The sequence below is a fragment of the Lacerta agilis genome, chromosome 15, assembly GCF_009819535.1.
Source record: "Lacerta agilis isolate rLacAgi1 chromosome 15, rLacAgi1.pri, whole genome shotgun sequence".
Taxonomy (NCBI): Eukaryota; Metazoa; Chordata; class Lepidosauria; order Squamata; family Lacertidae; genus Lacerta; species Lacerta agilis.
The window spans coordinates 6,954,071-6,980,482 of record NC_046326.1 but is presented as its reverse complement, the minus strand read 5'-3'; the positions used below and the strand labels follow the sequence as shown (position 1 = coordinate 6,980,482).

Below are 26,412 nucleotides of genomic sequence, written 5' to 3'. Positions count from 1 at the left end.
TTCAGTAATCACTTTTGCATTTGCATCTGGGTGTTGGCACTGGCAAAATTATATGGGAATCCCCCCCCCCCACCGAGAAGCGCTTCCTCTTTTTAGAAAGCGGCCACCCTTCTTCTCCCTGACTCTGCTCTGAAATCTTACCACTAACCCTCACTGCCTCTCTGCACCAGCCTTGCCCATCTGGCGCCTCGGACTACAACTCCCATCAGCCTCAGCGACGCCCTTCGAAAGCGAAACGAAACCCGGCACCGGCTCTCTCGCGCCCTCTGCCGGAGCCGGCGCAGGAACTGCAGGGGGGGGAAGGCGGGGAGGGGCGGAAGCGTCAAAGCGTCGGGGGCTGATGGCGTCACGGGAGCGACGACGCGGAAGTCGCGGCAGCAGCTGGTGCAGGAGGAGCAGGTGGCAGCGGCGGCGGCGGTGAGTTCGAGCGGCTGAGGTGCGGGATTGGGGTGGCCCCGCTTCCCAGGCCGGCCCTCCTTGGCCCCTCGCCGCCTTCTTCCTTCTCCCCGTCCCGTCAACTAGGCAGGGCCTCCTCCTCCTCCTTTCAGCTGGGCTTCCACCCCTCTCGCCCGGTTACAGGGACCGTCTTGCTTCAGGCTCTGCTCGCTCCAGCCAGGCCTCCCTGCTCTAAAGCCAGGGTCCCCATGGTCCTCCCCCGGTCCTCCCTTCCCTGTTCTTTTAAGGGCCACCTTGTCATTGGGTGTAGCTATGGGGGATGCAGGGGGCGGGCAGTTGCCCCTTCCCCAAGTCAAGTAAATTATTTTTTTTAAAAAAAACCTAACTGATCAACTGCGTCGCAGATAACTCGGTTCTGCCCCCCACCCAACATAAAGCCTGCTACGCCCATGCACCCTGCTTCATTTTAATAACAGTTAACAATAATAAGTAAAAAGAAATGTCTCTCCCTTCACGTGGGGAGCCCCTTTTTTACATCCCGAAAGTTGTTAAGCCTTTTTTTTAGGAGGACCCCATTTCTGCACTGCCTCTCTAACTGGTTGGTTATTAGCAGAATACAGTACTACAGTGCAATGAAATCCAAAGAAAGCCAGGCAAAGTGGTAGGGGGCAGGACAGAGTGAAACTCAATAGATTAAAATAGCAGGTTTTAAAAATATGTGTATTAATATTCCCAGAACTCAGAACTTTTTAAAAGACTGGGATTTCAACACACAAAAGAATGTTCTAGAGATGAAGCCTTCCCTTCTCATAACAAGCTTGTGAGGTAGCCCTGGGCTGTGTTTCGGTGTCAAGTGGCCCAGGGTCACCCAGTGAACTTTGTGTCTGAGCAATATTTGGAGCCTGGCCTCCTCAGTCCTTGTCCAGTGCTCAAGTTTGCTAAACCACGCTGGCAGTCTTGTGTGTCTAGCACCAGCCATTTCCTGAAAAGGCTTAAAGGGGAGAGGACTTTGTCAAGCTCCAGTAATTAATGTCACATTGAATGCTGTAGCCATAGGAGAGAATCTGCCCAACCCCTACAGCTCTGTTTTGTGCATATTTACTTGTAAACAAGTCCCAGGTGTTCAGTGGGGTTTGTAGGTAAACAGGTGTGCTTAAAGCTGTCTTGGCCACAGTGTTAGAGCTCTAGACTTGGCTAAGGAGGCCACTGGCCTTATCCAGCAGGCTCTATCTAGTCCAGCATCCTGTTCTCACAGTGACCAGCAGGATGCCTGTGGGAAGCCTGCAAGCAGAACCTGAGCACAGAAGCACTCTGCACATCTGTGATTCCCAGGAACTGGTATTGAGAAGCATACTTTCTCTTGACAGTGGAGGTAGAATATAGCAAATCTTCCAAAATTCAGCTTCTTTGGATGTCCATGAGTTCATGGGTTGTAAGAAATGGGAAGGAACCTTTCTCTATCCGCTTTCTCTATGCTATGAGTAATTTTATAAACTTATAACACGTCACCTCCTACTCGCCTTTTCTCTAAACCAAAAAGTCCCAAACGTTGCAATCTTTCCTCATCTAGGGGAGTTACCTCACCCCCTTGACCATTTTGAAATCTCAGATAATTTTCAGCTGTTTTTCTCCTGCTTTGGTGGGAGATGCAGGGAATTGTAGGCTATGTGGATATTTGAAGCATTGTACTATGTTGTAGCTGCTTCTCTTGTGTTTTGATTTGTGGATTAATGTCATGTGGACATTCCTTACATTATACTTCATCCCAAGGTAGAGCTGCCCTCCTGGGGCCACCACCCTGAAAATTCAGCATATTGGGTTAGAATCGTATAGCAAAGTGGGGTTCAACTTTCCGTACCAAGTGAGTCACAAGAATACTTGGACATGGAACCTGCAGGCCACACAATGCCTTGTCCTGTGGGGCGGGGAAATGAGACCAACATTTGAGGAGGACACCTAGCTCTTAAGTCAGCTAAGCAACAGCAGGCTTTGGGAAGGAGGTGTGAAGCTCTGGCAGTGTCCTAGAGCCCTCCCTCCTCCTTCCTAAAGCTGGAAAAGCACTAACTAGGCTTTGGGAAAGGAGGTGGGAGGATTCTAGGACCCTGTCAGAGCCCTCACACCTGTTTCCCAAAGCCCAGTGCCTTTGGAAAGGCAGCCCGAGGGCTGGGGGGTAGGGTGCCAAATGTCGCTGAGGGCCACATGTTGGACCATCTTGCTCTGGAAGGTCACAAGTTTCCTTTCTCTGCTCTACAGACTGCATATCCTTACCTACCCACTCCACTTCCTAGTTAAAACCATTTCTTGTTTTTGTGAATTGCTACCTCTCCAATGAAGAGCTTTCACAAGCACCAAATCCCTGGTACTGTCTTGCAGCTGCATCTCAGAAATCACCATTGTGGTTATTGGATATCTAACATGCTGAGTGGTCTGGGGTGTTTTGAAGTCACGTGAGTTTTCACCTCTTGGCTTTCTAGAAAAGAAGTCATTCTCACTGTTGCACACAGACACATCCTAGGAAGAAGTCATGTAGCTCTTGTGTTCTCTGCTTTAACAAACAGCAGAATTGCATAGCCTATGTTCCTGTTTTCCATCCATCTTAATTCTTATCTTAATGAGAAGAGAACAGGAAATAAAGTTATTTAAGGAGTTTCCTAAAGTGACCATGGACTTCTCACAGCAGAATGCATTGCCTTGCTCACATATGTTGTTGGCATCCGTCCATCTCAGGAGACAGTGGAAGAGTGTGCCATTGGGGGGTAAAGTCAAACCATTGGGGCTCTGCGCTCCTCCCAGTGGTCATTTCTCCTCTGGTCATTGCTGTGGATACAGGACCTGACAGTCTGCCTCCAGGCACTGCAAGGAATTCCCACACAGCAGGGTTAATGTTCCTAGTCTTCATGTCAAGTTTGCTGACACCTTTATAATGCAGAGTTGGTCTGCCAACAGGCCTGGTGCCTGAGGCCAGATCCCTTGGGCATCCTGCTAACTTTCGTTCTGTGTACATGACCAAGCCAGCGTAAACATCGCTGACATAGAGTGCTGGGAATGTGGGCTTGGGAGAGCACACCTTTGTTTGAGACTTATGTCCTGCCATGTGGTGCCCAAAATCTTAGATGAATTCATCGCCTTGCTAAAAGTGTGTGGCTGGGCTGATTCATAGAAGCAACCAGGTTGCTGCTCTGTAGACCAGAGGTGAATCCCAAGGCCCACATTCCCTTCTGGATAACTTTACGAGAGTGGTGGGTGAAACCAGAGACAAAAACATTCAAATACTACTTTTGCTCAGTAGGCCAGCTTTTATGCACACTTCTCTTCTTCCTCTGTGTATTAATAATGGTAATAACAATCACACCCTCCCCCACCTAGGTATTATCAGAGTTCAAGGACATATTCCAGCCAGCCAAAAACAACTGAGAGTCTCAAATAGGGATGGGGAGGGGTGTGGTCTGGGGAGAGTCCTATGGGGTAGATTGAGAAGTTTAGAGGACCACTTTTGGCCCCTAGTCCTGAGGTTCCACACCTGTAATGTAGGCATCTATGCTGGCAGCACACTAATTTCTGAAATAGTGTCCATCCTATTCCTCAAGACAAGCAGTGTCCGTCTGATGGATGAGAGACATTTGGGCACAATGCATTGGGAAGTGTAAGATGAATGGTACATGGATACAATGCTCTTGTACATTTCCTGTTGTTTTCAATATGGCCACCCACCTCATCAGGGGCAAGCAGAAAGAGCTTTTCTCTGGTGGCATCATGAAGATGTAGGGTCGTCCAGGATATGACCCAGAGACCTTTCCTAATGGCTGCAAGCCTAGCCCCACTTACCTAGGTGTAAAGCACAATGAACTCAGTAGGGTTTGCTTTTTAAAGGGTAGACATAGGGCACTATAACTTTTTTGAGAACAGTAGTATTCCTTGCCTCAGCAGCAGATCAGAGGCGAAAGGGAGTGAAGCCAGGGATGTGAGAAGAGTGGAAGGAGGGTAGCAGAAGACAGAGCTGCAGCCAATTTTTGTGGGTGGATCTGGTGTTGTTACAGGCAGAATCTCCAAGGGGAAGCGTCATACCGTATCTGCTTTGTGTTGCAGAATGTCCCTGGTTCAGTCCCTTGCATCTTAAGGTAGGGCAGGGAGCAAGTCCTGAAATCCAAGTAAGTTTCTGCCAGTCAGTGTAGACAATACTTTATTGAGCTAGAAGGACCAATGGTCTGGCTCAGTAGAAGGCAGCTTTCTACGCTCCTATTTTCATTATGCACAATTTTCAATTGGCAAATGGGGCATCTGTCATCTGGGGAAGCTAGATGTAAGCTGCTGTGGTGGAGAGGAGGAGAAAACTGAGAGAAAATGTGAATCTGGAGCTTGTTACCCAAATGGTTTTAATTAATGGCTTTTAGTTAGGGTTGCTCGCCAGATTAAAGAAATATTAGATTATTAATTTCGCAGGTTCTAGCCAATCAGTTATATTTCTATAAAATGCACATAGGCAAGACAATAATTCCAAGGAAATCTCATACTTCTCCTTAAGTTTATGCACATGTGTGTTGCAATATACATCATTGTAGAAGCATTCCCTTCTACACAAGAGAGAAGTTCAATGGCATGTTGTCACTAGCCTTTAAAAATAACCTTAAAAAGAAAAGCTTTTTGAGGGAACCTCTTTTAGTTTGTGTTTTGTTCAGTACTGCAGCTCTTACTATAATCTGGAATATGGATTTGGTGCCTTTTAGTTGAAGTTGCACAAAATGGACTAGGGGCTTGTAAGGCACATCTCTTTCGATTGCTCTTATTTCTTCATTCCTGTGGATATGTAGCTTCTAGTATGTTGGAAGCTCCGATGGGAGTGCTTGAAAAACACCCCAGGATTACAGCCTTTGCTCTGAAGCATCCCTCCCAATAATCTTATCTAAACAGACTTGGCAAAGTTGATCTGCAGGTGATGATTGTGCATCATTTTTGCTAGCTGTTTGGGAGGCGGGACAAGGGTAATGGTCTAAATCAGCTTCCCCCAACCCTGGGTCTTGAGATGTTGCATACAACACCCATCATCTCCAGCCGCCATTGCCAACAATTGTGTGTGTGTGTGTGTGTGTGTGTGTTTATTTGTGCGGGGAGGGGGGGCAGGGATTGTAGTTCAACAACACCCGAGAACCCAAGTTTGGAGAAGGCTGCTCAAAAGTCTTAGCTCAGGGGATTGGAAGTCCTGTTTCTAGCTTGTGCAGTTTCATTAGGTTCTGCCCAAATTAGGCAAGACAGTCCTGGAGGATAGGGCCACAAAGGGCCATCAGCTGTAGTGGGTGAAACAGAATCTCAGTGTTCCAGGGCATAGAAAAGAATTGAGGCTTGGAGGCAAACAGGAGATATTAGCCTGTTCCTTTGTGCTCTGCTTGGGAGCTTGCGATAAGGCATTTGGGCAGGGAGGGAGGATAGGACAAAGTGGACCTTGATCTGATCAGGCAAAGGGCATTCTTTACTGCTTAATATATAACGCTCTACTCTAAGGCAGGACATCCTGTCCCCAGAGGTTCAGAATAATGGGCCTAGTTTCCACACAGAGCTCTAAAGTATTGCAGGACTCATTGTTCTTTTCTTTTCCTTCCTTCCCTGCCTTTCTCCTCCTTGCCTAGATTATACTCTCAGGGATGACTCAGTTGGGTGCCATAGCAGCTCTAGCTGCCAGCCTGGTGGCCGCTGCTCTTTTTTCTGCAATACACAAGATCGAGGAAGGGCACATTGGTGTTTATTACAGGTATGTGCAGGCGCTTAGAGGGAGCTCCGCTTTCTGCAGATGTGTGTATGTCAGTTTCTACAGCTCTCCAGATTATGGTTTCCAGGATCAGGAAGTGGGGGAAGCCGCTAAACACTCAAAAGAGTTCTCTCTTCCCTCTTCCATGCAGCTTCGATTTGTTTCCTGTTTAGCACTATTGCCATGATGAATGAATCATATGGCTCCTAGGAAGAGTCACTGCCAGTCAGTGTAGACAGTACTGAGCTAGATGGGTAATGGTCTGATGTGGTGTAACTTATGCCATATAAGGCAACTGCCTTTATTCCTTGTTCCTAGTTCTTGCCCTGCAAAACCCAGTTCAAACAATGGTTTCTCTTAGGTAAGCCCTGACCGTAGTCTGCCAATTTAGTCATTACAGACTATGGGTTATTAATTTTAAATGATTAAAAAACCAAGAACCAACAGTAATACAGCGTTCAGCCTAATACAGTAAGGTAAATAATTATAAACTACAGTAGCCCCATCTATACTGCAGCCCAATGAATCTCACATTCAGGAAGAGAAGGCAAACGCAAAAAAATGTCTCTTGAGCAAGAAAGGATTTTGAAAGAGGAACCGTGTGCAGGACAGGAGGTGGCAGCAGTGTGCAGACATGCATATTTCTCTTAAGAGCCAAGAGTGCTTTAGAACTGCAGATCTATCTCTGTTTATTATGTGTCTGCTTCTGCTAGTTTCTTGTCTGTACTGATAAACTACTATACTTCCCCTTTTTGTGAGTAAGCACCAACTTTTCCCCCCAGCAAGAAAATCTCTATATCTGGATGTACTGAGTGTACCAAACTTAAGTTCTACTTGGTGTATACCCATTGAAATTAATCAGCCTAAGTGAGTCATGCCCATTAATTTCAGTGTGTCTACTCACAAGTATGGCTAATGTTGGATACAATCTTGTGAATCCTCAGATTCTGAGAATGTGTATGTTGTACGGTAAAGTTTTGAACTCAAGTTGCCAAGACTCTAGTAGGATGCGACAGTCAACCAATTCTCCAATTCACTCCAATGGAGGAGGCTGTCTCGCGGCATCATTTTTTTTAAAAAAAACAACAACTTGTATGCTGCCTTTCAACATAAATATTCTCAGGGCAGCTTGCATCAGTTAAAAAGAACAAGAAAATGTACAATAAGCATAATAATTAAAAGAGTAGATGATATTAGCAGTAAGAGTTAAAAACCCAGGAGAATAAGAAGCTCTGTGGAATAGTCAGTGCCAGGAAAGCCTCTTAAGGAGAATCTTCCTTATGCAGGGTGCCACAACTGAGAAGACCCTTCTCGCAACTCACCTCTAGCCAGGAGCATCCAGAGGGACCTGAAGTGGCAATCTTGCTGCATAGGCAGGCAAAGGGGATTTAGGCGTTCCATTTAGGGCTTTCAAAGGACTCACCAGCACTTTGAATCATGCTTGGAAATGAACCCCGTGAAGATGTTTAAGATATGTTCCCACTGACGGTTCTTGGTGCTCATTGGCAGTGACAGTGAGTCCTGCTTTGTCCATTTGCAGGTGCAGTTTGGATTCAAACCATGCCTGCAAAAGGACATTTGCCCTCTGCAACAAATCCCAGCTGCACCTGTGAATGGGCAGCCTCAAATGCACTTGCAGTCAGCACTGATCAGCGATCTCCACTTGCCAGCAAGCAATTGGATGCACACTACAGGCTCCCAATTCCCCCCCCCACATGTACACACCTGATATCACATGTGCAGAAAGAGAACATGTTTTAGGGGGAACTGCCTCTCAGGCCAAACTAAGACCCCTGCTAGGCCTGTTCTAAAACTCCCATTATTCTGCACCAAGGATCACAGCACTGCCTGATGTAAATGCACACCTTTTTCTGTCTTTTTCTTTAACAGGGGAGGAGCCCTGCTGACATCCACCAGTGGCCCTGGCTTCCACCTAATGCTCCCTTTCATTACCTCCTATAAATCAGTACAGGTACTTTTCATTTTTATGATCTCCTTACAGGAGTGTAGCATATGGAGTTCTTAATAGTTGCACCCAAGTAGTCTAGAATGCTGTATTAGTCCTTTTTTTCCTAATGGCTAGTTTAAATTCTGAGCCTGGAAAATTGTCATACATTGTTATTGTTGTTATTGTTATTGGAATGTAGCCTGCTGTGTAAAATCAACCCTGATACTCTGGTCATCACTGGCATATATTTCCTGAATGAAGGGACGCGGGTGGCCCTGTGGTCTAAACCACTGAGCCTCTTGGGCTTGCTGATCAGAAGATCAGTGGTTTGAATCCCCATGATGGAGTGAGCTCCCATTGCTCTGTCCCAGCTCCTGCCAACCTAGCAGTTCGAAAGCACGTCAGTCCAAGTAGATAAGTAGGTACTGCTGTGGTGGGAAGGTGAACGGCGTTTCTGTGCGCTCTGGTTTCCGTCACAGTGTTCTGTTGCGCCAGAAGCGGTTGAGTCATGCTGGCCACATGACCCGGGAAAGCTGTCTGTGGACAAACACCGGCTCCCTCATCCTGAAAGTGAGATGAGCACCGCAAACCCATAGTCATACTTGACTGGACTTAACCGTCCAGGAGTCCTTTACCTTTTTTTAAAAACAAAAAACAAAACCCAACAACCTTTATTTCTCCTGAATGTTGCCCCCGTGGGAATGTGGTCATATGCCATTGTAAGCGATCCAGTTCATAACAAATCCTCTTGCTTTCTTTCTCCATCTCTCTAGACAACATTGCAAACAGATGAAGTAAAAAACGTTCCATGTGGCACAAGGTGAGTTATGTCCCCAGAATCGAATTGGGCGCCTTTATGTCCTTCTCGAGCTCACAGGTTGAGGTTGCTTCCCATATGCCGTTTTGGACCTTCTTCGACTTTTGTGGTGCCTCCGTGCAGTGGCACTGAAAAGCGGCTCTGCTGAGACAGTAAATGGAAGCACCTTGCCCCAAACTGCCTTATTATACTGTATCCTGTAATGTATATGCACACCTCTATGTAGGCTGGGCGAAGTGTGTTCTTAAAGCAGGCTTAGCTGAGCGTTTAGAATCGAAAAGTAGAAATGGACAGTCCAAACCTCTAAGACAAGATATCGCACATCAAAAGTCGAGCTTTCCCTATTGAGAAAAGCCAAATCATGTGGTTTGGGTAAATAGATACACATTCATTAACTGGCCTCGTTTGCTTATATTGTCATTGCCGTAGACGTGAGGGAAGTACAAATAGCTGTGCAGGCCCCTGTTTGGACAGCCCACTCAGCCCCATTTCTTTCCCAGATGCTTTTAACCTTCTGTTTGCATTCATAAGGGCTAGAAACATAGGTTATGGGGAGTTGCTTTGGTTTTTCAGAAGGAAGCTCAGATTTTTGGGATCCTACAGAAGATATCAAATTCTCTGCATGTACAGTGCAATTTCTGAAGTATAGGGTTGTATTCGACTAAGTTCTTGGGAGCGGAAGGACTTCTGCGAGAAAAATGGATTTTCCCCAAAACTGCTCCAGAAAGTTGGGGAATCCCCAGACCAGATTTGGGGGAAGCACCAGACTGCAGCAAGTTCTGTGGTTCTGGAAGTTGTTCCTGCTCACGCAGTGACTTATCAGGATTCAACCCATGTTGGTTTGCCTGCACTTAAAACCTCTCTTAAGGATGTTTCTGCAATGCATTACAGAAAATCCTTCAAGAAATGTGATTGTATGACATCTCTAGGCAATTAAGTGCCTGATGGCGCCAAGTTTTCCATGCAAATTAGTTTTAATCCTTCTGAATGGGATGGCCTTATTGAGTTTTACTTCTCAGAAAAAGCTGTGAAGCTTTCTGTACCTACCACTAGATGGCATTTTCTCCTTCACTTATGTCAAAACTTTCCTTGTATAGCATTTGGTGTTTGGGGTGAATGCAACTTGGGTGGTGGTCTGAACTAGTCGGAATAGCCTGCAAAACAGAAACCGTGCTTGCGAAAACAAATGAAAGTCAGTGAATTCTCTGTGTTTTTGAAAACTGAAGTAACCCATTACTGAGAATATATATATGTATATATATATATATGTATATATATATTAGTCTCAAAGCTGAATACTCAGATGGCTCAAACAAATAGTTTGGCTATAAATTTAACCATAGATCTACACAATGCAGTATTATCTCTTTATTGTCATAGTCTGTTGGGAGGAACTCAAGTGACCTAAAGCTTGGGCAACTGATTACACCAGGGCCAGACAACATGGTACCCTCCCGCCCCAACCAACACAGCCAGGTCAGGGATGACGTCTTGGGGGGAAAATGCTGGGTGTGTGCATAAAGAGAAAGCGCTCATGCAGTTATATTTTTTGTATTCTTTGTTCATGCTCTGCCTTGCCACAAAAGGACTTGACCCCCTAAGTAGCTAACAATTCACTTTAAAATAAGCAATAAACCTTTAACCACAAATTCACACAGCACATAGTTAAGCTATGGAATTTGCACTCCCAAGATTGGTCGCCAACTTGGATGGCTTTAAAAGAGGATGAGACAAATTCTTGGAGGCGGATGCTATCAACGGCTACTAGTCATGGTGACCATGTTCTGAGTCCACTGAGTACCACTTGCTGGGTATCAAAACTTGAGTATCAAAAGTGCATACTTAAGCCCTGCTTCTGGGCTTCCCATAGATGTCTCATTGGTCACAGCAAGAAAAGAACTAGATGGGCTCTTCTGATGCTCTCCGGATCAAGCCAGTTGTCCCATCTAGTTCAGAATCCTGTTTCCTGCTACAATGATGAACCAGGTGCCGGTGGGAAACCCACAAGCAGTGCATGAAAGCAACGACTCGCTCTGTTTTTGCTCTCCACCAGCTGGTATTTAGAGGCATGCTGCCGCTGAAGCAAGAGGTTGCATAGAGCTGACATGAGTAGTAACAATGTCTCTGGGCAGTGGAAGCCAGCAGAGATGGAGCCTGGTGGGCCTCACACAGGACAGCTTCCCGCAGCTATACAATACTTTTTATCCCATAGATCAGTGTTTCTCCAACTTGGGTGCCCAGCTATTGTTAGACTACAACTCCCAGCATCCCTAGCTAGCAGGACCAGCGGTCAGGGATGATGGGAGCTGTAGTCCAACAACAGTTGGGGCCCCAAGTTTGAGAAACCCTGCCATAGGTCCTGCACGGTCCTGCATACATGCTGGAACTAGAAAAGAAGTCCTTCCTGTTTCGATTTTGCTCTTCCTTTTTTACAGTTTGTTGGTTGGGCACTGGGTACATTCTAGCCCTCAATACATTCTGTCTTAATCACTAGGGTGTGTTGTCAAAACACTCACCTCTCTTCACACTTTCTTTCTGCAGTGGAGGAGTGATGATCTATTTTGACCGAATTGAGGTTGTGAACTTCCTAATCCAAAGTGCCGGTGAGTTTACTTGTGCTTCCTTTTCTGGGCTGTGGCGTGGAGGAGTGTGCAAGCGTTTGGGGGCTGGATTTGCCACACAGAATATTCACACCCATTCCAGTAGTAATATAGTTTTATTTACTTTGAAGATTTACGCCCCACTTTTCAATCAAATGAGTTTCAAGGCGGCATGCAACAAACAGGTAATGATAACCAAAATAAAAATAAAAATAACCCCTTTCGAACACACTCTCTTGCACGCATATTGCAGGCATGCACCACACACCAGCAGCTCTTACTCCTCTGACAGATAGATGGGGCCAGAGCCTCTTTCCCTTCAGTTCTGCAATACCAATGCAGCAGACGGCAAGGAATATAAGTAGCTGCCTTATGCTGGGTCCAGCGCTTTGGTCCATTTAGCACAGTATTGTCTACACTGGCAAGCAGTGGTCCTCCAGGGTTTCAGACAAGACAATTCCCACCACTACCTGGAGATGCTGCTGACTGAAGATGGTGCCTTGTGCATGTAATGTTTTACCACTGAGCTATATAGCCCTTCCCCAAAGAGCACAGTGTCCTTGTCCCTGGAGCTGCTCCATATTTCTCCATTGGATGAGGCCTAGCTGGCTTCCCTCTTGTCCTGGGAGTCAGGGCCTTCCCAGAGGGCCAGAGTATGTTTTTCTTCTCACCAATCCTGGTGAGCCATAGTGTATTTGAGCCCTGATAAAGTGCAGCAGACCTATAAGCTTTGTAGGAAGAACTGGAGTGAGATTGGCTCTCCTTGGGTCATATTGGGAGTCAATGCAGACTCCATTGCCTGGCCTGAAATGCCTCCAGGTCTATTCACAATCAATAGTGCCCACCCCCGGTGTTAAACAGAGACTACAGGGTGCTGCCTCCTGATTTTGCAACCTGCTACTATTGTTCAGTGTGAGGGCTGATCTGAGCTAACAGCGCTCTTTTCTCTTCTCACCAGTATATGACATAGTGAAGAACTTCACTGCAGATTATGACAAGGCTCTCATCTTCAACAAGATCCACCATGAGCTCAACCAGTTCTGCAGTGTCCACACTCTCCAGGAAGTTTACATTGAATTATTTGGTGAGTGCCCTGATCACTAAAATGGAGGTGGTACTACCACAGTACCACTGATGTGACCCACTTGTTAGCATCTTTTAAAGGTTTTTAAAAATGTCTTCTAGGTTGTGCGTGTCCAAAGGAATGAGATTCTTATTCTTGGGGGTCATGTGTTCCAGCCCCACACTGCATTGATTCCTGCATTGCAGGGGATTGGACTAGATGACCCTTGTAGTCCCTTCCAAGTCTACAATTCTATAATTCCATGAATGAAAAGCTGCTCCACTTCAGAGGCATGTGGTACTCTGGCCAGCATGACTAACTCACACACCACATTCAATTTTCCTTTAAAATTGTCTAATTATTTGGTTCATTATCTTACCAGATCAGATTGATGAAAACCTGAAACTGGCTCTCCAGCAAGACCTGACATCCATGGCACCAGGACTCATCATACAGGTAACCAAGAATATTAGGGCTGGGGTGGAGTTCTGGTCCAGTACCAGACAGGGGATTGAAGAGCTGCAAGCTAGACTTAACATTGCCCCACTTTGCTCATCGAACTTGCTGGTGCTCCTGGATAGATCTTAACATCAAGCAAGCAGAAGAGCGGAATAAGTCTGTGCAAAGAATTTGGTGCCATATAGCACCCACCCAAATAGAAGGACCACCCCAATTTTGAGGGATCGATGCTGGGGGCCCTTCTGCCAACTCTGCTAGACTCTCCTGCGCTACTTTAGACTGGATCAGTTGCATGGTAGCAGAGTGAGAGTGGAGACTGCTTCCTCCCATTGCAGATTGTATTGAGTCTTAACATGGAGAGTCTTTCCTTGATTTGGCAGCACCTCGTGCTCCAGATGGATATATGATAATGTCGCTATTGACTGAGTTGAGCACATGCTGCTCAGCAGCCTCCTTCCCTCATCATCCTCCCCTTTTTATTTGTCCAGGCAGTCCGAGTCACAAAGCCAAACATCCCAGAGACAATTCGGAGGAATTACGAACTCATGTAAGTAGCAGGTATTCTCTCCTTCGCTTTCAGTACAGTTGTGATGATGTGTAGGTCAGGGCTTGGTTCAGATACTCAAACAAACCATGTTTTGGTTAAACAAACCATGGCCAAGTGCAAACCCAGGTGCTGCACCTTGGTAACCTATGCAGTTCATTGGCACCTGGTGTGATGATGGCCACCAACTCATGTAGTTTCAAAAGAGGATTTGACCAATTTCTGTAAGATAAGTGAGTACAAGTCATGATGACTATGTGCTGCTTCTGTGCCCGGTAAGATGAACAGAAGATGGCTACCACATTCATGTCCTGCATGTGAGCTTCCCAGGAGCATATTTTTCACCCATGTGGGAAGCGGGATGCTGCACTGGAAAGGTTTCCAGTCTGCTCCTGCAGGACACTCTCTCTTAACTTTTTGTACAATGTGTGGCTGCCCTTGTGGATAGGCAGTTGTTGGCCTCGCATAGCCAAGGTAGTTCAGTATTGCATGCTTATTGTCTGGGCATTCTTCAGCTACAGAGTCTTCTCTCTCTGGACCACTCATTGTTGTCTCACCACCGCTCCCCAGGCTCTGAGCCTTCTTCCCTTGGTGGTTCCCCAGCTGGTTCCTCCCACCATTCCTCTGCGTCCAACCGGTCCATGACAGGTGGGCAGGCAGGGCCATAGGCAGAAGTGGGCAGAACAATGCATGTCTCAGTATAGTAAGCTAATTTCTGCACATGCTGATGTATACCTCTCTAGCATCCATACAGGCTAGCAAAAGGCATTATCAGAGTTCGAGGACACATTCCAGCTGGGCAAAAACAGGCAAAGAAGTTGCAAAGCATGGCCAGATAGGGAAGCTTGGGGTGGTGTTTGACCCCCAGGTCTGAGGTTCCCAACTCCTGTTCTAATCAGGTGTATCCTGCTTCCAGGAGCATCTGCTGTTTCTGCCAGTGTTTTACTTATTCGCCCGTCTTGGTCCCTCTAGGGAGAGCGAGAAGACAAAGCTGCTGATTGCAGCTCAGAAGCAGAAGGTGGTGGAGAAGGAGGCCGAGACGGAGCGCAAGAAGGCTCTTATTGGTTTGTGTGGATATTTATTTAGAGAACAACACATGGAGTTGCATAGCACATAGGAAGAGACTTCATCCCTAGGGGGATGTGAGGCAGGCGTAACCGATTCATCAAGAGGTTGGTGGGAGATGAGGTGATGACAAAAGGCTTTGCTAAATAGTGTGCGCAGCACCTAATTCGTGCACAAGGAGATTCTTGATTGCTGCCCCTCTTGGTTCCTAGACCAGGCCTGCACACATCCTATCAAGGGAAAAAGTGAGAGAGTTTGGATTGAGAAAACTGTCCTATTGGTGAGATAATCACAGTTGTTCATGGACAAGTGGTAATGTGCCATGAGCTAGTCTTAATCAAAGAACTGTAGCCATGACCAAGAAGAATGCATGTGAAATAATTTGGAATGTGACCCCAAAGAGGGAAGTGTATTCCAAAAAAGAGAAGGTTTTTGTTACCTTGTTGTTTCTGCAGGGATGGGAGGATGGGCAAGTCAGTGTTTTGAAGTAGATGAGTTGAGCTTGCCAGGTGTCTTGCTGTTCAAGGAGCTAATTAGCTACGTTGACCATCGGAATTGGTTCCCATAATCATTGCCTATCTTTCCTAATACAGAGGCAGAAAAAATAGCCCAGGTGGCTGAAATAACATACGGGCAGAAGGTGATGGAAAAAGAAACTGAAAAGCGAATCTCTGAGATTGAAGGTAAGCAGCTATGGAAAATATTTTCCATCTGACCAAGGATGTCAGAGCACAAATAGCCTTAGGTAAGGGACGGGGTGGCGCTATGGGTTAAACCACAGAGCCTAGGGCTTGCCGATCAGAAGGTCGGCAGTTCAAATCCCCGTGACAGGGTGAGCTCCCGTTGTTCGGTCCCTGCTCCTACCAACCTAGCAGTTTGAAAGCACATCAAAGTGCAAGTAGATAAATAGGTACTACTCCAGCGGAAGGTAAATGGCATTTCCATGCACTGCTCTGGTTCGCCAGAAGTGGCTTAGTCATGCTGGCCACATGACCCGGAAGCTGTACTCCCTCGGCCAGTAAAGCAAGATAAGCGCCACAACCCCAGAGTCATCCGCAACTGGACCTAATGGTCAGGGGTCCCTTTACCCTTTATCTGTATGGGCCTGGTGGACCTCTCCTTTCACGCAGATGAATATTCTAAGGTCCAATAAAGGTGAAGTTGGCCACTTTGCATCTACGAACATCAGCCTTCCCCAACCTAGTGCCCTCCGCATTTTTTAACATCAGCTCCAGTCATACCTGCATTGACTATGCTGGCTAGGACTGGTTGGCATTGCAGTTCGAAACCTCTAGAGGGCACCAGGTTGGGGGGAAATGGACCACAGGATACTTGATAAAAGACAAGCAGGACTAGAAGTATGTGGGTTATTTATTTTGCCATTCTCTTATTCCCTTTCTCTCAATGGGAGCACAGAGCAGTTGACAATGCAATATTGCATACAAAGCTGTGAACAGCAGTTGCAATTTGTTAAAACCTCACACCCAAGCCAGATGGTAAAACAAAATATAAACAGCAATAGTAGACTGACAGTAGCAAAACCATCAAAAAATGTCACTTACATCCTAAAGGCCTGGGCAAATAGAAAGGATCTTACCTTGATCCTATTTATAGAGGACAGCCAAATGCCCTTTGGGAGGGAGCTCCATAATCAAGCAGCCACAACTGAAAATGCCCTCTCTCATGTTGCCAGCTGCTGAGCAGAAGCTGGAACAACAGTGGGGCATCTCTGGCAGGTCTATAGATTTGAATAGTCCAGTTCTGAAGAAGGCAGTCCATTATGTACCTGGGTCCCAAGTCTTTCAGTGTTATACGTTGCCAGGTTGCAACTGATTCAAGTAGTCCAGGTGTGGGGAACATCCCCCCCCCCGATGTTTCTGAACAGCAGCTCCCATCAGCCCCACCATGGTCAAAAGCCAGGGAGGATGAGAGTTGCAGCTCAGCAACATCTGGAGGGCCCAAAGTTCCCCACACCTGAAATAGTCCTTGTGATTGAGAAACATCTTTGGAGCAGCACCATCGAGTGAATTGCTTTTAATCCCTGTTCTGCCTCCACTGATTGCATACCTCCACACTTCCCTGTTTCCAGCCATGTGTTTCTTTGCACATGAGGTTGTTTAGCTTCCGCAGCCAGGATTTCTGTAAGCCAGAAGAAATCTGCCAGTCGTTTCAGCTCCCTTGGTATTTGTGTTTGTTTTTGTTTCTGTAAAATGTGCAACTCTCCTTCCACATTTCAACATGTCAGCCCTAGATACCTTTGTCCTCTGCACATAGAGCTGATGCACTGTAGCAGAGCATGTGCTATGCATGCCACAGTTCGGTTCTTGGAGCGCATGAAGCTGCCCTGTACCGAGTCAGACCAACAGTCTGTTCTGGCCCTGTATTTTCACAGATGGCGCTCCCCAGAGTTTCAGACAGGGGACTTCCCCAGCCCAATGCCAGGGAATGAACCTGGGACCATTTGCCACTTAGCTACAGCCCATGCTGTCAGCCAAAGAGCTGCTGTCAGTTGATTACAACTGCAGGCATGTGATGTGGAAGGATTTCCTCTTCTTTCTGTCATTCCTATTGTCGGGCAGATTCCTGGACCTGGGAAAGGCTGTGCTGGCTGCCTCTGAGCAGCATGTCCCTCAATCCTGTTAGGTTCATTAAAGGCCCTGTCAAGCTTTGCAGCATCTCGCTGAGGAGCCAATTAGTGGTTTACAGATCAGCAGTCTCTCATTAGGCAGTCCCCAGCAGAGCACTGGTGGTTTTCTTTCTCATCAAGGCACGTTGCCAGGTGCCAGGCCCTCGTTGCAGCCCCCTAGGAGTCGGGAGGCCCAGCCGAACCCTCGGCAGAGAATGTTTGGCTTTGTCCCAAGCCGTTCCAGCTGCTCTGACAAGTTGATTGCTGTGTGCTCTTTGAATCTCAGGCACTCTCAGCTGTTGGAGTTGGTTGCAGCTGCCCTCTTGGTATGTGAGAAGAAATGACCAGCTAATGGATTGATGTGTTTTGAAACAACACGATCGCAGACTCCAGGGGGAAAGTGACAGGCTCCCCCCCACACACACACACTTTTTATCTTTTTCGTTTTCTAAAAAGCAGTTTTGCAAGAGTTGCTTTTAAAATCGTGGGCTTTCTGCGCTTAAGAGTTTTCCAAACGAGGTTTTGCACCTCGTTGATCAACTGCCAAAGTTTGTGGCTGGGTCTCTAGAATTTCATGCAGCAGGTTGAAACTTCTTTGGTTTGTGTCTTCCTGAAAATCACAAAGGAGGGAGCGGCAGGGAATTGGAGGGCGCCATAGATTGGAAAGGGCAGAGCTGGTATAATGCCACTCAACACTCTGGGAAACAGGGGTGGTTACTCATAGCTTGTGTAGTTTTCATTTAACTGCACTAAGTGGGGCTGAATGATCTTGAATGCACCAAGTTAGAGAAGGCTGATCTAAAGTATCTCAGTTGTGTCTTTTTTGTTTTCAAAGTATTGAGTTGCTTGTGCACCACTTAAAAACCACAGCAATTAAGTGGTATATAAATTGTTGAAACAAGAAGAAGAAGAAGAAGACTTGTAAATAAGTCCACAAAAATTGCTAGCCTGCCCACCCCCGAAAAAATACTAGCTTATTGTGGTCTGGCAGAGGGTAACTGCCTCTTCTGTAGCAGTCAGTTACATTTCTATATTGGAGCTCTCCATCCCTCCTTCTCTGTTCCTCTCACTTGCCTGCACTGAATTCTTTGAACTCTCTTGTGTGCCAGTTTTTCTTGCCTGTTTCTACCAGACAAATCCTAGCCTTCATGTTTTACAGAGAGAAGTGTTAATCTTCATCAGTAGGTACTAATAAGGGATGGAGAACCTGTGGCCTTCCAGGTGTTGTTGGGCTCTTTAACTTGCATTGCTCCTGACCATTGGCCATGCTGGCTGGGGCTGGTGGGAGTTGTAGCCCAACACCCCCTGGAGTGCATCAGCTTCCTCACCCCTGTATTAAAACAGTCTGGCTTGCTAGCGATGCCAAGCTGAATGGGCGCAAGTGAAATTCTGTGCTCTGCTTCCTTCCTTTTGTGTTCCCTTCTAACTATTGCCAGCCAATATCCTAGGATCCCAGTCATTTCCCCATTTCTGCTCTGGTTCAGTCCAAAATAGTGCTGGGGCTGCAGGGGGCGGAGTACTTATGCTACGTTTTGAAGGTGGAAATGGGTAAGTAAGGGGCTTTCCGGGGACTTGTACAGCTTCCCTATACTTCTAAATCTCCCCTTCCTCTTTCTGCAGATGCTGCATTCCTTGCTAGAGAGAAGGCGAGGGCAGATGCGGAATGTTACACTGCTTTGAAGATGGCAGAAGCCAACAAGGTTAGCTGTTCTCCCACACAGCTGGCATCCTCAGCTTGGGGTTACAGGTTCCCCATGGCTCATACTCCTGCAGGGAAACAAACATGGTGCTGTCATGGTGTTTTGGGCTACAGCTGCCATCAATCCCAGCTAGCACTGCCAGTGATCAGGGATGTTGGGAGCTTACTCCAATAACATCCCGAAGACACCCCCACGTTGGCTACTGCTTCTGTAGACGCAAAGGCTGCGCGATTATGATTTGACACGGGTTTGTGGTCTCTTGGGCCTAGTTCTTACTCAGATTGCAACTGGGTTGAGTAAAGACTGAAGTGCTTTAACACAGGGATGGGAAACCTGTGGCCCTCCAGATGATGTTTGACCACAACGCCCATCATCCCTGACCATTGACAATGCTGGCTGAAATCTAGCAGCTTCCTGGGGGCCATAACTTCCTCATCGCTGCTCTAAAATATCAGTGCATCGCACTTAGCCGCCCCACCATCGAGACGCACACAGTTCCCTTTTTGTATCATTCTTGCATTGTTTCCAATCTGGAGATAATTTGATCCATATGCAGAACCTACGTCTCCCAAGTTCACCTCCACCGTTGGAGGCAGTATGCTTGTGAATATCAGTTGTTGGAAACTGCAGGAGGGGGAGAGTGTTTTTGGCGCTCAGGTTCTGCTTGTCCCACTGGGGAATCTGGTTTGCCACTGTGAGAACAGGATGCTGGACTAGATGGGCTATTGGCCTGATCCAGCAGGGCTGTTTTTATGCTCTTGGGTTTTAAAGGATCTCTCTAACCCTGGGCTCTTGATGCGCTTTCTCTTCTTGCAGCTAAAACTGACTCCAGAATACTTGCAGCTGATGAAGTACAAAGCAATTGCCACCAACAGCAAGATCTACTTTGGCAAAGATATTCCAAACATGTTCATGGACCACGCTGGGACTCCCACAAAGTCTTCAGAAGGACCCACAGAGGAGCAGAGAGATGAAAACTGGCTAGGAGCAGGGGAGGGTTTGTGAATCTTGAGTCTGGCCAACGGGGCAACCTGATCTTTGAATGAATGGAACTGACGCGAAGCGCCTCTCCTCAATGTGATTTCTTTCTCTCTTCTGGGATGTCGGAGAAGAGCCAGGCAAAGCTGTGCTTTTTTTATTTAAAAAAAGGTGTTGGGGGGAGGCAGGCTGGTTTGTTGGAAGCACATAATGGGACAGCTTCCTGACTTATTTCTCAGCAGTCAGATTCACTGTCATGTTTGTCTCGTGCGGATGGAGAAAGCAACACTGAATCACACTAAAGAGGCTGCAGCATTTTCCTGATGGACTCTGCAGCCAATCAGTTTCCTTGCAATTAAAGAAGGGGAGCCTTTTCTTGCTAGAAACTGTTCTTTCCTCTGGCAGATATGCACATGTTACAAGTCAAGTCCAACAGGTGGGTAATAAGCATCTTACCCAGCAAACTCAGCAATCGGAAGGCGTTTCTTTCTCTTTCTGTCTCTCTCTCTCTCTCTCTCTCTCTCTCTCTCTCTCTCTCTCTCTCTCTCTCTCTCCTTTCTTACTGGTCTTTGAGTGCTTGATGTAGCCCAAATTTGATAATATGCACACCAGCTGGATACCAACCACATGTCCTTCCTGGATTATTAGGATTCATGAGCATGCTGTCCAACCGTTGGATTTTACCTGTAGCATATATGTTGACCCCATTCCACCCTCAAATAAAGGTGCTATGTTTTGAATTAAAACACACAGAGACACTACAGATTCTAGATTTTGGCTTGTGTTGTGGAGCATTCAATATCAGCACACTAAAGGGGTGTCCAAATGGTGCTTATTTCAGGATGCATCCATACAGTACGTCTGAACCCCACAGTCCACCATCCTCTCCTGATGTGCTGATATGGACAGTCACAGGACCAGTGTTGGGTGGAATGCAGACTTTGCCCCCACAGTAATGGTCCGTCAAAGTGCAGATGTCGCAGGGGAATAAGTTACCTTTTCCAGGAACATTACTTCTGCACGAGAGAGCGTTGGTCAACCCTGCATTCGCAAATTGGCCCTGGCTTGCAGCCCTCTTTCTAGACCATGCAGGCAAAACTGGTCATCCATCAAGCCAATCATGGCTTGCTAGATGTTTTACACACACACACCAAGTTCCAAATAATTTATTAAGACCCTAGCAGGCCACCGTACATGGCTTGTGTTTCAGCTTTGCAAATCTCTAGTTGCCCACCTGTGTTCTAGATTGTAAACCAGCAGCCAGGTCCTCTGTTTCTCTCAGCTTCATGGGTGCAACTGTGCTAGTCCAAATATTTCAGTGTCTTCCTAGAGGAAGGCAACTGGTGGATTTCCACCCCATGCTTGCTCATAGCAAAGGTTTCCAGTGGTGAATAGCATTACTTTGTACTGGTTCTGACCTCATTTTTAGCTCTTGCAGGGTTGATTTTTGAAGTGATCCTTTGAGTGATGCTTTGGGGGAATTATTTTTGAATTGGCATCAATGCAGTTGTGGATTTTTGTCCTGGGGACAGCCCTGTGAGCTGCCTTCAACTTATGTAGTTCCATCCAAGTTCTTCCATTATTAGCAGTAAACTCTTCTTCAGATGATGTCCTTGGTTAGACTGTAAATGTCAAACCACTTCCTCTAGAATATTCCCATTAGTGTTTGTTCTGGAAATGGTTTGTTCCAAAGCAGCTGGCAGGCTCTGATTTAGAGGTGAGCTTTGCTTTGTTTCCCTGATAACTGTGCCATCTTACGTTAGTCTGTGCTATAGGTGTGTTCAGTATGAGGACTGTAATGGGGAAACTGACCCCCCAGAAGCTGTTGAATTCCCAGATCCCATCAGCCCCAGACAGTGTGGCCAGAAGTCTACATCTAGTTTCCCATTGTTGTGTTGGGATACTCGGTGTCGTCTATTTTCCAGAGATCATATTAAGCGTATGCATCTTGTAGACCTTGGATTCTATCCAGTACTATTTCTACTCATAGTGGGCCCACTGAAATTAATATAGCTAGCTTAGGCCCCTGAATTTTAATGGGTGTTCTTTGAGTAGGTGTTAGTTGGACACAGCTCCTTATTGTTATCAGGCCTGTCCACTGACACCCTTGTTGACAGGTTCCTGGCTTTTAAAATACTCATTGTGTCTTACAGCTTGCAGCTCTATGTAAGATGCAAAGAAACACTAAGCTATGGTCTCCAAAGTACTTATCGCTCCTCTACTTTTGCTTCCAACCATAGTCCCATTCTTCCATACCAGGTTACTACAGAGCAACAGCTACACTTGCTAAGCTCTCCTCTATATCTGCCCCATAGTTGGACGGGACATCGCAATTATCCAGCTTCTACTTCAAAACTTGTTTTGTTTATGCGTAACAAGGGTCAACCGCAAAAGCTTTCTGCTTTGCTTCTTGCTATCTCTCTAGTTCTGATTCCGCACATGCCCTGGAATAATTTTTGAATGAGATGTTACAGATTTCTGGGACCAGGACTGATGTGAATGCGCTTTTTTAAAATTAGTCTGGTTGTCACAATTCCTGGCTTAATGAGATGCTTGCCATAGGTCTGTCTAAAAGGGTGGTTTGGACAGTCTGATAGACTATACTGTGGTGTGCTGTGCTCTTGCAAGATGACTTTAGAAGTGAACAGCAACCACAGGCTACTTCTTACATTTGCTTTCTTAACTTGTCCATTCAATATGCAAGTAGGACAGTGTCCCGAAACTGCATTTTTGTAAAATGGGAACAATAAGTTGTGAGTCTACAGTCCCCAAATGGGCTTAGAGAGCCCCAGACACTTAGCCAGATGTGCCTTAGTCTTCTTTCTGATGGTTCCCACATTACAAACCACAGGTCTCCTTGACCTCCCCCGCCCCACTGCTTGCTTGTATGTATCTTCCACGTGCAAAGTAGAGCCCCCCAAATTCCTCTTGGAGTGAGAGGAGATCCAGATTATTGATGCTCCCATGGTGTGTGTGTGGTCCACTCAAGATGAAAGGTACAGTCCTTGGGAACCTCTTTTAAGTGTAACATTACAAACCTGTATGATGGTGATGTATATTCGACACCTAACTTTGAAAACAGAAAAAGCTGTGCTGTACTATGTCCTGTGTTAACTCACATTACGCTTAGTTTCCATTGAGGTAGTGGAACCTGCATTGGGGCTTCATATTGTAGGTCGGGGCTCATATGATTGCTGCTCCATATGAAAACAAATCCTTCCATGCCCACCTGGCATGTCTAGGGGGATGTGAAGTTGACATTTCCCCCCCTTGACATGCTATTCTTCTATGTGCAGATTTTAATTTTAATGGAGGAGCAAGCATGTGATCCCTCACCTGCAGTCTCAAGTGGTACATTCCAGACACACGTTGACCACGTCTGTGAAACTTTGGCCATCGTTACCCAGCCCTGTTTTGAACTTTAGTGGGTTTGTGCTGAGCATTGCAGACGCTAAGGGAGCAGTTGACCTATGTGATATGCAGGTATTTCTTAAGCAAATGCTAGAGTGTGGTGTTCAGTTTAGCAAGCCCCACATGTCCATTAAAGGACCACATACTAAGGCACAGCATTGGGGGTTGAGAACTACATTATCTTGAGTTCATGCTTGGGGCAGGAGAGCTGTTGGAATCACTAAAAATTACAGCAGTGATTTGAAAATTGTAGTGTCTTTTAATGTCCATAAGGTGATTTTACCAACCACTGGGCACCTTAATAAATACCGGCAACTTGATATATGTCCGTCCATGCCTCCTGTAACATGAGAAACAGGAAGTTGAGTCTGATTGTCATAGGAACTTGCAATGTGTGTCTTGATTTCCCTTTCCCTCAAAGCACGTTTCTTTCTCACACTTAACCTGAGCATCAGGAGGTACCAATTAACTTCTTAATATGTGAAGCAACCTTGATATAGGGGTGTGCATGTTGTTAATGTACTGTATCTGTGATTCATCCGTGTTTTTTAAATATTAAACATGGATGGCAGAAGACAAACTATCACAATGAAATTTGGTAGAAGGTACGAAAGAGAAGAAAGGGGGACCTTTGCTAATAAATAAACCTATTTCTGTCTAATGGTTTGCTTTGCTGCCTTCTCTTTTTTTTTCCTCCCTGCACCCCAGCATGATCTAAATGCATCATCTAGCCAACGAGCTGAAGCTAGGGGTTGTTTTTGTGGCACACACCTAAGCTGATGTCAAACCTGTCTGCTTTCCTTTTGCATCAGAGTGCTAAGTGAGCATCCAAAATTCAGAATGAGTTAAGCTCCAGTCTTGCTTTTGGACTGGTTACTTTATTGCTGAACTTAAGTGGCTATTTGTCTATGACGTGAATATGCTAGAATCTACCTGATGCTACATGTCAGTTTCATCAGGAAGTTACTAAGGGATGGTTTAGGAAGCGCTAAAGTGGAACAGGTAGACACTGAAGTGTGTAGGTAGCTCTTTTCACATCATCCTTGCAGTAAAATTCCTGTCTAATATTATGTCATATGCTGGAATAGAAAAAGACACAATTTTCCCCCTGGCTTTCATACTGTCACACTTTGCAGATAGTATTATGCATGTAAAAGAATGTAAAAATTAAGTGGGAAAATGTTTATATTAGACTTGTGGGATGCAATTCTTGATTTTTTATTTTTGGTCCTGCTGAAAGGGGGGGGGATATTTTCTTACACAAGCTTTTTTTTTAACTAGCAAAAACTAAATTCCAGCAAAGCCAAAGTGTATTATATGACTTCTTTTATATGACTCTGATGTAAAAAGATTGGTTAGAATAACTAAGTCTTTTGATTCTTTTTATATATAGAGAGAAGTTCTCTAAAGAAAACTTAAAACCACTATTCAATAAAGAGGAGCAAATATTAATGTGAATAAAGAATTAAGGTGTAGATTTCTCCTGATAAAACAATTAAATTCTTTCCAACCTGTTAGGTACTGGAAATGCAATTTAACAAGATTTTTGTTGTTGTTTTAAGTGTGATCGCTGCTTTGTTAAAATGAGATAGATGCCTTTTCTGAAATGCTCTTTGGGTTCTTAGGAAATAACTTTTTTATAATTCCTTTTTGTATGTGCATTGAACAAAGTAACACTGAATATATTTTCCTCCTTTTTCCTGTGTGCAAGCTTTGCAAAGAGGATGTGAATGCTTAAAACAGATTTTCTTAATGAGGGTGAAATGGTGAATATCACTGTCTTGGCCATCATCCGTTCAAATATGCTGCTGTCTTTTCTGAGTCGACTCTCTTGGAATGTTTTCAATAGCAATTGTGTATCAGATTAAAACCAGCCTGTATGTTTCAATATTGTAATGAATAAAATGTTCTTCACTTTTAAGATTAGTGTCAATGGAATGGGCAGATCCATTGTGTGTGGAGGGGGGCACTTCAGAGTTACAGTCGGGATCGGTGAGCATTCTGCTGAGGTTTGAACTATATATAGGGGCTATCGAAATAATTGCAAAACTTGGGAGCTAGGCATTCCCCCCCCCCCATGTCTTCCATGAACACGGTCTTAACAGTGAGTCCGTAAGTGACTGTGGAGGCTATTTCTGGATCCACACGTCCTTCCACAGTGAGGACATAGGTTTCCGGGCAGGAGTTGATCACGGTGAGGGTTTGCCAAGTGTGCCTTCCTCTTGGCATGTTTCGTCCTGAGTCTGAGTGTCTTCAAAGTCCATGACACCTTTGGTAAAGGCTGTTCTCTAATTGGAGCACTCACAGGCCAGTGTTTCCCAGTTGTCGGTGTTTATACTACATTTCTTTAAGATTTGCCAGTGTTTCCCAATTGTCAGTGTTTATCTGAGAGTCGTACAGTCGTACCTTGGTTGCTGAACGCCTTGCAACTCATATGTTTCGGCTCCCGAAAAATCAAAACCCAGAAGTGAGTGTTCCGGTTTTCGAATGATTTTCAGGAGCCGAACTTCCAGTGTGGCTTCTGCAGTTTCCAATTGGTTGCTGGTCTTCCTCTTATGAGTCCTGTTGGGCACCATCAGCCTGTGTCCAAGACCAGCCATGAGCCCGTAGAGGTTTCTAGAGAGGGCAATCTCTCTCTGACTTTTCAAAAGTTAAAAGGTTCTTGTAATCTTCTATTACACTTACTAGAGGTGGTATTAACTGGGATCGCTTGTTGGACTGGTGCCTCCTTTGGGCCACAAAGGACCCTAAATCTCTGCATATTGTGCATGCCTATAAATCTGCCACTGTCACACACACACACACACACACCCCCAAAAAGACAACCCCTTGAGGTTGGAGCCAGCTCATTAGCAATGGAACTAGGAGTGCCAGCTGGAGGAAAATGGAGAGGGTGTTGGAATGGGGTATCCTAGTGGGGTTTCAAGAAAAGAATAATGGAGAGGGTGTTGGAATGGAGTATCCTAGTAGGGTTGCAAGAAAAGAATAACGGAGAGGGTGTTGGGATGGAGTATCCTGGTGGGGTCTCAAGAAAAGAATAATGGAGAGGGTGTTGGAATGGAGTA

General features: G+C 45.7%; 1 protein-coding gene across 3 annotated transcripts; it reads left to right on the top strand.

The window, feature by feature from the left end:
* The first annotated feature begins 314 nt into the window (after positions 1 to 314).
* On the top strand, positions 315 to 20,686 carry ERLIN2 (ER lipid raft associated 2). 3 transcript variants are annotated; one of them, XM_033171407.1, is made up of 13 exons: positions 315 to 414; positions 6,018 to 6,139; positions 8,027 to 8,108; positions 8,858 to 8,904; positions 11,443 to 11,504; positions 11,633 to 11,686; positions 12,460 to 12,585; positions 12,947 to 13,020; positions 13,512 to 13,570; positions 14,540 to 14,631; positions 15,226 to 15,315; positions 18,879 to 18,958; positions 19,775 to 20,686. In XM_033171407.1, exons 2-13 carry the CDS (start codon positions 6,033 to 6,035, stop codon positions 19,961 to 19,963), a joined length of 1,062 nt encoding a protein of 353 aa, XP_033027298.1. In that variant the 5' UTR covers positions 315 to 414; positions 6,018 to 6,032; the 3' UTR covers positions 19,964 to 20,686. The 3 variants fall into 3 exon arrangements, with proteins under 3 accessions (XP_033027298.1, XP_033027300.1, XP_033027299.1); XM_033171408.1 differs by having other exon boundaries at positions 334 to 417; XM_033171409.1 differs by lacking the exon at positions 11,633 to 11,686 and having other exon boundaries at positions 316 to 414.
* The last annotated feature ends 5,726 nt before the right edge of the window (positions 20,687 to 26,412 follow it).